This window comes from Lepus europaeus, chromosome 11, assembly GCF_033115175.1.
Source record: "Lepus europaeus isolate LE1 chromosome 11, mLepTim1.pri, whole genome shotgun sequence".
In the NCBI taxonomy this organism is placed as follows: domain Eukaryota; kingdom Metazoa; phylum Chordata; class Mammalia; order Lagomorpha; family Leporidae; genus Lepus; species Lepus europaeus.
The window spans coordinates 20,249,935-20,260,998 of record NC_084837.1 but is presented as its reverse complement, the minus strand read 5'-3'; the positions used below and the strand labels follow the sequence as shown (position 1 = coordinate 20,260,998).

The window sequence follows — 11,064 nt, the reverse complement described above, 5'->3', positions numbered from 1 at the left end:
CCCCTGCTGCCCGCTCCCATTTGTCGCCTGGTCTGGCTCGGGGCGGCCGCTGCGCGCGGAGCTCCGGGGAGCCAGGCGGGGCGCAGCGGCACCGCCACGACGGAGCAGCCGCGGGACTGGCCGCCCCGCGCCCCCTTGGCCGCGGTGCCCTTCCCCGGGGCGCTCACCCCCTTCTCGGGATGGGATTGTAGCGGCGGCGCGGACTCGGCGGGGATCGCGGCGGAGACCGTGGCGGCGGCCGAGCGCGGCTCCATGTTTTCCCCCGGCCCGGAGGAGCCCTGCGCCCCCAATAAGGAGGCGGTGAAATACGGGGAGCTGGTGGTCCTGGGGTGAGTCTGGGGGCCCTGGCCGGGGTGGGGGGGGGGGGAGGAGCAGCGGGCTGGGGCGGCGAGACGGTTGGGCGCTCTCTGGGGACCGTTGGGGAGCTCGGGTGCCCGCTCCCGGGCGCGCGGGGGAAGTGGCGGCGGCCGGCTGGAGCGGCCCCGCGGGGCGCGGCACTCGGGGACCCGGGCTCCGGCAGGGGCCCGACTTCTCGGGCGCCGCTGACGCGGACACCTCGCGGGGTCGTCTTCTGGAGCCGAGAGCCGGCCCCCCGCGCCCTCCCTCCCCGGGGCGGGGGGGACCCCTCCGGGGGCCCCTGCGGACCCTGGGCCTCGGGGCTCTCCGCTCCCCGGACTCGGCGCGCCGCGCTGCGGGCTGGGGCCGCGCGGACAGCGGGCTGTGCAGCTACGCTGTGCGCATTGTTCCGGTGACCGCCGCGGGCAGCCGCGGCCGGGACAGCGAAGTGTCCGTGCCCCGGACAGGCCCGCCGGCCCTGCGCCGGGAGTGACCGCATCCCCGCGGCGCTCCCGCGTCCGCTGGTGCCCGGGTCTCCCCCCACCTCCGGCTCGGCCTCGCGGATGCCTGCGGGCGGCGGCGGGGAGCGCGCCCGCCTCGCTGCCCAGGCTCGGGGGCTCCCTCCCCGCGGGTGAAAAGCACATTTTTTTTTTTTTTTTTTTTGGAAGGCAGTAATTATCAGCCGCTGGGAAGCGGCAGCAATTAGAGCCTGCAGCTACTCCCCGAGTTCGCGGGTGACACGGCTATTGTTTCCCCCCGCGGTGAGCCCGGGGAGGCGGGCCGAGGGCGGGTGCGCGCCGCCAACTTGGGCGCCGGGGCGGCTCGGGGTCCGCGCGGGCTGGGCGCTGGCCCCCCGGGACGCGCGGCTCCCGAGGGGGCTGCGCCGGCGGGACCCTGGCTCCGAGACTCAGGAAACTTTGGAGAACGCGTCTGGGCGACTGAGTACCTCCAGAAGTGCCGACCTAGCACTCATCTTGACGGGAGGGGCTTCTCCGAGAAGCTTCTAGACGCGGCGGCGCTGGTTCCCGCGTCTGGCCGGCCGTACTGCGGCGGTGGTCGGTGCGGTGGGCGCGCGCGCCTTTCCCTCACCTGCCCCCGTGATGGCCCTGGGAAGACGCCCGTCAGAGCGTCCGCCTCGCGTTGTGCGCTTGTGTTCCGGGTGTGCTATTTCACTCTCTGACCTTGACCCGGGAGATGGACTTGGGTCAGGACTGGATTTCGTGATGCCCTTGTGAGCAAGTCGCCGCCGAGAGGGTGCGGAAAAGCCGCGCGCCGGCCCGGGAGGGTTTTTGTCTTCCAGGCCAGAAGCGCGGGGCAACTCCGAGGCCACGAAAGGTGGCCTGCCCGGAGGTGGGCTGCGTGAGCGCGGGTCCTCGGCTGCGGGAGGGAGGCGCGGCAGGGCGCCTGGTGCGGCCGTGGCACGCACCGCACACGCTGCAGTTACTCCTGCACCTACTAGGAGCCAGGGCGCTGCAGTGGGGAACCTGGCAGGCGCAGACCCCAGGAAACCGGTGAGCAAATAAGGAGTTGAGTGACAAGGCTAACAGAAGGCGGTCCCCTGAGACGGGACTCCTTCCAGGGGTGCGGGATTTACCGTGACACTTGCTTTCACGCGTGGTGCGAGCCGAGCTGGGTGTCTGAGATGAGTCTGCTTGCTTTTGCTTGGAGGTCAGGAAAGGCCTCTCCCAGGAAGTGCTCGCGAGGACACGGCTGGCTCTTCAGAAGAGCGCGGGTGAAATACAAAGTAGGGAGATCTTGAGAGACTCTTAGTCACATCCTACCCCTAGGACTTGAGGCGGTGCCCTGGCTCTGCATACAGGCTCACGTCCCCTGTGTATGTCTGATCCTCTAGCACACAGACACTGGCAGAGAGAACTTCTGGAAGATTCTCTTGTTAATAAAATCCTTCCTGGGGCCGGCCCTGAGGCACAGCAGGTGAAGCCGCCTCCTGCGATGCCAGTATCCCACATGGACGCCTGTTTGAGTCCTGGCTGCTCCACTTCCGATCCAGCTCCTTGCTGATGGTCTGGGAAAGCAGTAGAGGATGGCCCTAGTGATGGGCCCCTGCACCCACGTGGGAGACCCAGAGGAAGCTCCTGGCTCCTGGCATTGGCCCGGCCCATCCCTGGCTGTTGTGGCCATCTGGGGGAGTGAACCAGCGGATGGATGATCTCTCTCTCTTCCTAACTCTTTTACATAAATAAATCTTTATTAAAAATACCCTTCCTGATTTTAAGAATGCCCAGTGTTTGATATTGAGAGAAGCTTTTGCTTCTAAAATGCCCCTTTATAAAAACCGGATGAGTGACCGTTCTGGCTTTGTTCCGAATTTCATCGGCGTTCCTAGGGAGTCCTGCAGAGCGGATGGAGGTACAGGTGATCCAGGCACAGCACTTCTGCATCTTTTCCTGAGGACACGAGCAGGGCATCACTCCCTGGGAGCATCAGTGGAATTTAATCATTTCATGGTTCCAACCACTTAGCGTTATCATAGCCACATAGCCACTCTCATAGTGCACAGGGGTTAATAGAAGCCGGAGACAATGACTGGGTAACCATTGGGTCTTTTGCTGTGAAGTCAAAACTTGGCTGACAACTTAAAGTTGGGGAAGTGGTTCGGGATATGAGAGAGAGAGGGAGGGAGGGAGGGAGGGAGAGTGTTCTTTGTAGTGGGTAAAGCATGAATATAAGTCCTACTCTCTTGGGAGTCGCTTTGTGATTTTGTCTTAGTTCCTAGTCGTCTCTGTGTCTCCAGCAGCAAGAAGCCGTGATTGGCTTAGGTCATCGTCAAGGGCGCTCGTTCTGTTGTGGATTCAGATGTGGAAAATGTGCAGGGACGCTCCCTCTGTCAAGGAGTGTGACGTTAGTTGGTGTTATTGTGTGTGTGTTCTTGAAGTGATGGCCCCAGAATTCAAACGAGCACACATCGTGTGTTTCCATAGCAGAGAGTGATGCTTGCGATTGCTTCTTAGGAAGTAGATGTGCCCTCAACAGGCTTTTTAGGAAAGTTGGAGTCACTTGTTTTAGGTTGTACAGGAGCATCCAGGTCTGGTAGAACTTGCTGTCCCAAGTTTAAGGAAGGCAGCGATGTTAGAATGATGATAGAATTTGGGCCTGGAAGGTCCAAGGCTGGTGCTCAGCCTTTTTCTAGCGTGCGTGAAGAAGCCAGGGTTCCCGGAAGGAACTTTGTGCAGGCTCACGGTTTGCCTGTGCTGAGCTGGGTCCTCGTGTTCAGGTTCAAGGTGCAGCAGGGTGTGCCTGCCGTCCCTCAGGCTGCCCTCTCTGGGTTCCGTGTGCAGTGCGCGGCTCCCTTGCTGGCCGGCAGCCCACGTCGTGCCTGCTCCGTCAGCCCCCTTCACTCGGCAGCTGGTGGGTAGCCTGTTCTGCAGTGCTTTGGTTTTTCTCATGTGGCGCTTTTAGCTCGTGCATTGTCATTGGCTGCCTCAGCCGAGGGCTCCTAACCTAAGGTCCACAGGTGGAATACAGGGAATCCTGGGACTGGGATGGAGAAAAAGTGTATTTTTATTCTCACAGTGCTCATCTGAAGTTCAGCATTTCTGTTTGTGAGTGTGGGCAACATAAGACCTGCCGTGAGACGTGCTGCTCAGCGCGTCAGCACAGAAGCACCTGCGTGACCACCGCGGGTTGGAGCTGTGCTGGCGGCTAAGTGACCGACTTCGCTTGCAGTCCTTTGTGTTTTGGCTTATTCATTTAAACAGGGCTTGGTGGGCTTCGCCAGACTGACAGAGGGATCCTGGGCACAAAAAGAGGTTTGGGTTTGGCACAGTGGCTGAAAATGAAGTGTACCCGTGTGTACGCATGTGAGCAGGAGGGGGCAGGGTTTGCCTGTTGTCCAGCGTTCTCTCCGACAGGCCCAGGAGTTCCGGTCTTTAGTTTTTCAACAAGCAGCTTCCAGTTCTTGGATGGCTTGCTTGTCGTAACCTCAGCCCTTTGCCTACGCCAGCCTGGCCTTTGGCAGTGGCAGAAAACCTGCAAATACAACCCAACACTTATCTCTCTCTGAGCTGCCACTCTCACCTGAGCCCAGAAACGGCAAACACTCCTAACTCTTCCAGGCTAGAAGCCCTCTGAACGCTTTTCTGTTTCTGTTAAATACAACGGAGTCTGTGCGGCCACTCAGCGTGTGGGGTGATCTGGGGGTGTGGCTGCCGGGCACTTCTGCAGACTGTTAAGGCCTGGGATGTGGCAGGCTTTGGGTTGCTATATTTTGCTTTGCTAACTTTAGCCTTGTTTGGAGTATGTGGCTGTCTGTGTCGCTCTGTGGTTTCTGGGCTGACTTTCCCAGATTGGTTCGTCTCTGTACGCACGCAGACTGACGCGCCCCTGGCGAGGACTTTCCATTTTTTGATTGTGTTTCATCACGTGATCGCTACATGGGGGTGCTGTCTGCCAGTGAGCATAGAACCAGCGACTTCATCAAATATATTTGATCCACAAGCTAAGACTCGCACACACACAAGACCACAGCAACCCCCCCCCCCCAGCAGTTGCTGTGTTTGAAGGAGACCAGCACTGTCACCCTGGGACAGTGGCTCTGCATCTGCTATGCTGGCGGTCACAGTGTGGCCTCGCAGAAGCAGGAGTTGGCTTTCCAGTGCAGGCAGCAGGAACTTGGTGGACCTCGTTGGTATGGGAGAAAAATAACTCTGTGAAGTCTTTTCTGATGACCTATTTAATTACAGATTTCTTAGGTGTGGAGAAATCCACTCTCTCTAAAGAAAAGGAAAGGTTAGAATGATGTTAGTTCTTTCGTTCCTACTAAAATAAAGTTGTAAGAGTAGAGCGCACTTCCTAGTTCTTAGCTCTGAGTCTCCTGTTCCCAGCCACTGTCTCAGCCGCTCGGTTGTGACAGTGTGACAATGTCCTGAGCTGCGTGGCCAGTACATTATGACAACTTAGTGCGCATCTTACGGACGGCTCAGGGATGTTCCTTTAATACCGTTTTCATCCTCGTGCATCCCATGTGGGGAGGGTAGGGGGTGGAGCTGCATCACGCAAGCCAGGAATTTATTCATTCAACAGATACTTATTAGGAGTCTGCTGTCCCGGGCTCTGGGAATACAGCAGCCGCGTCGTGTGTCCTTGGGCTCGGTCACAGCCCCCTCGTGAGCAGCCATTGCTGATGGACAGTCACTTGTTCTCCCAGTGTTTGCGCACCCCTGGTGTGAGATGCTGTGCTCCGTCCGAAAGGACACACAGGTGAACAAGACAGATGCGGGAGCTCGCAGCCTAGGCCGTGATGGCAGGTGCGTTAGCAGGTACCCCCGGAGTGAGAAAGGGCCAGCCAGGATGCAGGTGAGAAGGAAGGGGGGCATGGAGTATTCTAAGACCTGGAGGCCGGTTGCCTGACTCCTTCAGGGAGCAGGCTGGAGAAGCGCACTTGGGTGAAGTGACGTGCGAGGTGGGGGTGGGCTGGGTCATGAAGGGACTGGTGCAGGGTTTTCAGGTGTGAGACAGCAGACGCAGAATCCCTGAAGAGGGCAGACCAGAGATGGAGGCAGCGAGAAAGGGTGGGAGCCCCAGGCGGCTGGCCTGCTTCTCCTTCCTGGTCCCTTTGCCGCCTGAGGCCTCCGGGCACACCTCGCCCTGGGTTCCATGTGCCCGAGCGCTCACTCAGTGATGTGGAAAGGTCTGGCTGAAGACCAGCGCCGTGCCTGGCCCCAGGCGACCTCCCAACCACCGCTGTGGTGCTTGCCTTCTGCCGGGAGAGATGCACAGGCCAACAGCAGGTAGAGCGTGCGCTGTGGGAAACACAGCATAAAAGCAGGGCACAGTGCTAGGGTACAGGCGCTGGGGCCCCTGTAGACGGAGTCATCAGGAGAAGTTTTTCAGAGAAAGTGTCTCCTCGGAGAGCCCCGGCCTTCTCGGGTTTTGCTCACCGGCTTTTCTGGTTAAGCCACTTTGAGCGGCCAGAGATCCTAAGTATGCCTTCGTTAGGGAGGCGAAGTCTCTACACAGTTTATCAGAGGGAACAGAGAAGTGTAAACAAACGTGGCCACCGCGCTGCCTGCCACGTGCCCGCAGTGGTAGTCAGGTTCCAACACGGTCAGGTCCTCCCGCAGAGTTCCCCTGGAGGCCAGGGACCCCGGCTTCCACCTCTCTCGGGGTGCTGGGCACTCCAGAAGCCCCCTCCTCCTGGAGGCATGGCCGGGCCTCCGTCAGCCAGTTCTGTGGCACCGCTGCGGTTTCGGAAGCAATGCAAGCAACCCTTAGGGCCCAAGCCAGAGCCTAAACCTGCCCTGCACCCAGTCAGCTGTTCTGGTTTCAACTTCCGTTTGCTTTTCTCAGCGGGAGTCACCTAACAGTGGCCTTGTCACCTGCAGAAAGTTCCGCCTGGAAGGGAAGCCGGCCATCTGTTGTGATGCCACCAGCCGCTCCGAGCTGCACCGCACTGCGCCGCCGTGGCCCTGAAAGGCTGTGCTCATTACTGCCTGTTCACGGTGGCTGCAGATCCTGTGGCCTGCAGGCCTCTGGGGTGACAAACCTAATACATATGCATCAGGGGCATTCTCGGCAGCGGGCTGGAGCCCACCGGGAGCCAGGCTGGGTGGAGGTTTCCTTGCAGCCGTCGGCACCACTCTCCAGCGCTTCGCTCTGCTTGCTCCGCGCTTTCCTGCTCATGCAGACTCTGTCGCTGGGATTTGAAATCAGTGTTGCGGGCTTCGTGCCTGTGTTCTAATTAGTCCCAGTCTACCTGAACGCAGCCAGTGCGGGCAGTCTCTTGTTGGGCTCCCGGGCGCTCCGTGCAGTGGCTGTGTGCTTTCCCAGGCACCATCTCCTGTCCTCCGACTCAGAACCCTCTAATGGTCATTAGAGCCTGCCCTGGGTGTGCAGTTAGGTTTCTGTAGAGCCCTTGATTGATTGCTGGGAGGAGAGGCCCACAGCCAGAGAGGGGTGTGCTGTCCCCTGGTGGTCCTGTGGGCCATTCGCTGCTGCAGCACGTGGGACCGCTGTGTGGCACGGCACGGGTGTTTGGGTGCCACCAAGAATGGAATCTGTTTTTCTCTGTGGCTCAGACAGGCAGAGGCCCAGTGCAGGTGACTGCAGGGTGTCAGCAGCTTGTGCTTCTCCAGGGAGGTTTTCACGCCCTCGGCTCGCGAGTGTTTGCCCCTGCAGGAGAGGACCACGCTCAGTGGTGGTGGCCACGGTGCTGAGAGGGGGCTCCTGGCTTCCCTGCTGCTGGTGTAGCCGGTGGAGATCGGGTAGAAGAAGGCCGGTGGCGACTTTCTGCATGTTTGTCCCACGTTGCTGGTGTGACTTCCTCCTGCCCCCGTGTGTGTATGTGTGCGTATGCACGTGTGTGCATGTGTGTGCGTGTGTGTGTGTGTGTGGACACGCTAGGCCTTCCATCAGGGTGGGAAGGCTCCCCTCCCCTGAGTCTGGGGGGTGCTGGGATGGGTCGTGGCCAGGCTCTGTGGCACAGAAGTGGCACCATGTGACCTGTGTTGCCTGCATGGGTGCCGCAGCCTCTCATTTTGCCCTCAGACAGGCGCTGGGTGTGTTAAGCAGCACAAATGCAGTTTCTTTCCGTCCTGGAGGGAGAGGTCCAAGATCAAGGTGTTGGCAGGTCTGGTTTCTCCGGAGGCCTCTCTCCTGGCACGCAGGTGGCTGGCCCGTGGTGTCCTCACGCGGCTTTCTCCTCCTTGCCCTTGGAGGTTCCTCCTCCTCTTGTGAGGACACCAGTCAGACTGGGTTAGGGCCCGCCCATGTGGCCTCATTTCACCTTTCCTTCTTTAGAGAGTCGGGCTCCAGATGCGTTCTGGGGCACACAGGGAGTTAGGGCCTCGAGCTGTGGAGTCCACAGGACACAGGGCTCAGTCCGCCACACCCTCTTAGAAGGCAGCTCCCCTTGTGAAGACAGCTGACTCCCCCACCTGAGCCAGGGGCTCTGGGGACGAGAGATGAGGAGAGGGAGCGGCCAGTCAGCCGCAGAGGCTGATGGGGAGGTCAGCTTGGAGCCAGTGCCCGCGGAGCACGGGGAGCCACCTCTACCAGGCACAGCCCCCGAACCGGTGCTACTCTAACCTGTATTTGGGGTGGCTCAGCCGCCCTCTGCCACCTTTGCACATGGCTCAGCCATCAGACCTGACAAGGAGGAAAGAAATTCTTTGAGTTTTTTTTTTTTTTAATTCCCATTAGCTTATTGATTATTCTGATAAGCACAGCTTCCGCCTTTTGAATGAACTATTCCAAACATTGAGTCCTGTACAGTTTGAAATCTTGGCCAGCAAAGGTACCTGTGGCCTCACTTTATCGTCGGTACGTGAGTCGCGAGTCGGCCTAAATTCGTTCAACTCCGCGATCAGTATTCTCTCCTGAGTTTCGCGGCAGCCAGCTTAGCAGAGGGCGGTGCCTCTGTCAGCTGGGATGTAAGCTGCTTTCACCGGGACAGCTGATGGATGACACAGATCGCCGGGCTTTCAAAGGTCACCTGACGTGAACTAAAAGCACTAACGGATTCGAGTGGCGGAGGCAGTCTGTACTGGCACATCCCGTGGGTCCAGGGGTGACGCCTGGACTGGGGGGTTTCGACACTACACTGGAGTGGTTAAAAGACAGGATGGAAAGCTGGTTTACCTGGGTTGTACCTGTCTGTGAGGGCTGGCACTAAGAAGGTGAGACAGTGCCCGAGATAATTGACACATTGTGCACGTCTTACAGGGTGATTCCAGGACAGGTGAGAAGCGATTGATGGCAGAGGTGCCTCCTGCATGGTGCGGGTCTGGGCTGGGCCCGTGTTCTCTCCGCTGCCAGCAACCTGCGCGGTCCCCAGGGTGCAGGGATCCACCAGTTACTGCCACCAAGTCGAACACATGGCCATAGACAGAAAAAAAAAATGCCTCTAGTTGCCAGAGTAGCCAACATTCCATTTGCAGAGTTTTAGTATTTTCTGCTTTTAAAGTATCTGTCTTTAACTGGATGCGTTTTGTTTGGTGGTGCTGGTGGTTATCTGTTAGTTTATTTCCCAAATGCCCTCAACAGCTAGAGCTTGGGCTGTGCCCAAACCGGAAGCTGGGAACTCAGTCTGGGTCTCCCACGCTGGTGACAGGGACCCAGCTACCTGAGCCGTCATCTGCTGCCAGTCCCTTGGCAAGTTGCACATTAGCAGGAAGCTGGCATCGGGAGCAGAGCTGGGACTGGAATCCAGGCGCTCTGACGTGGGCTCCACTGTGCCAAGTGCCTGGCCTTGCGTTTTCTACTTTGAATCAGAAGGACTAAAACGTGTAAGGGTACAACATTTGCATTCAAAATTTATCGACTAAGTGTAAAAGAAGTTTAAATAATTAAATTTCCTTGTGATGAGTTAAGTTTGTAGTTTTTATAATTCTGTAGTTTCTAAAATTTAAAAGTACTCCAAGGCTGGTGGGATGCTACCTATATTTATTTACTGTATTCTGCATGGGTGTCTTTAATTAAAGATAGGACCCGACTGTGTGTCCTAGAAATCAGCTACCCTCTAAACTCAGGCAGGCACCTGGGCCGCTCCGTCTGTGTCGGGGGAGGCTGCTACAGCTGCTCTTTGACGAAGACAGGTTCCCAGGGAAGGAAGGTGTCCTCCAGGCGTGGGCACTCCAAGGGCTGGGCGAGCATGGGGTGAGGAGCTGTGTGCTGTGTGCCAGGGTCTGTTAGAGGTGCCACGTTACTGTTCCCTGGATTAGCTGTGAGATGAGACTCTCTCCGAGTGGGCCGTCCGAGCCCTCGCCCCTTGTCGGGAGGGCTGAGCCATGTGGCTGTGAAGCTTTGATGAGGCCGCACACTGCTGGGAGGCGGGTAGGGCTTCCTGGGCTGGGAGCCCTGGAGCAGGGTGTGGAGGGTGACTTGGGTTTTTGCAGGGCACAGGTGATAAAGGCAGCGGGGATTGGGAACTTGGAGGGGTTTGGCTGAGGCTGAAGTGCCTGGGGCAGGAGAGGAAGTGGGGAGTAGGGCTGGCACGTTGTCCATGAGTCCACGGGTGCTTAGGCTTGGGATGTGGTAGGTGGCAGCCCGGTGGCTCCTGCCTTCGTGGATTTTAAACAAGTGAAACCTGGTAAGGGGCCACCAAGCAGAAGTCCGGGGCTGGATGGGGTGTGCTGTAGGGGGCAAATCTGCCTTCGTAACAGGAGGAGATCCTGTGGAGCCTGTGATGGAAGGGGTGAGCAGCGTCCATGCGGGCCTGGTGGGGTGCGGAGGCCCCTGAGGGTGGCTGAGCAGAGAGGTGGCAGTGGGCCTGGAAATCATGGGTCGGAGAGCCTGAAAGGAAGGACTGGGTATCTATTTATTTTTATCTGTTTGAAAGGCAGAGCAGCATCCACAGACATGGTGAGTGGGAGGAGATTTCCATCGCTGGTTCTCTTCCCAAACGCTGCAACAACCAGGGCTAGGTCAGGCTGAAGCCAGGAGCCTGGAACTTCATCGGGGTCTCCCATGTGGGTGGCAGGGGCCAAAGCAGCCACCTTCCACTGCCTCCCGGGGTGCAGTAGCGGGAAGCTGCATAGGGAGTGGAGGAGCTGGGGCCCAGCCCAGTGCTCTGATCGGGCTGCTGGTGTCGCGCCACACGGTGGCTGGAGAGGTGTTTTGGGGGTGAACACCACTCCAGCCCAGAAGTCAGCAGTCAGAGACTGGTGAGCGCTGGCTGCCGGCGGCCCCGGGCATCCCCTGCATGTGCACACCGTGCAGAGGGTCTCCTGGGGGAGCAGGGCCAGCTCTTCCGCCCACACCGTTCCATGT

At 58.8% G+C, this 11,064-nt stretch overlaps 1 protein-coding gene across 2 annotated transcripts in view; it reads left to right on the top strand.

Moving 5' to 3' along the window:
• The first annotated feature begins 221 nt into the window (after positions 1-221).
• Positions 222-11,064, top strand: part of PELI2 (pellino E3 ubiquitin protein ligase family member 2) — a 136,292-nt gene continuing 125,449 nt past the window's right edge. For both annotated transcript variants that reach the window (XM_062205065.1, XM_062205064.1), the window contains exon 1: positions 222-329. In XM_062205065.1, the coding sequence (XP_062061049.1) occupies positions 253-329 (77 nt within the window). In that variant the 5' untranslated portion in view covers positions 222-252. The remainder of the gene's footprint in view (positions 330-11,064) is intronic.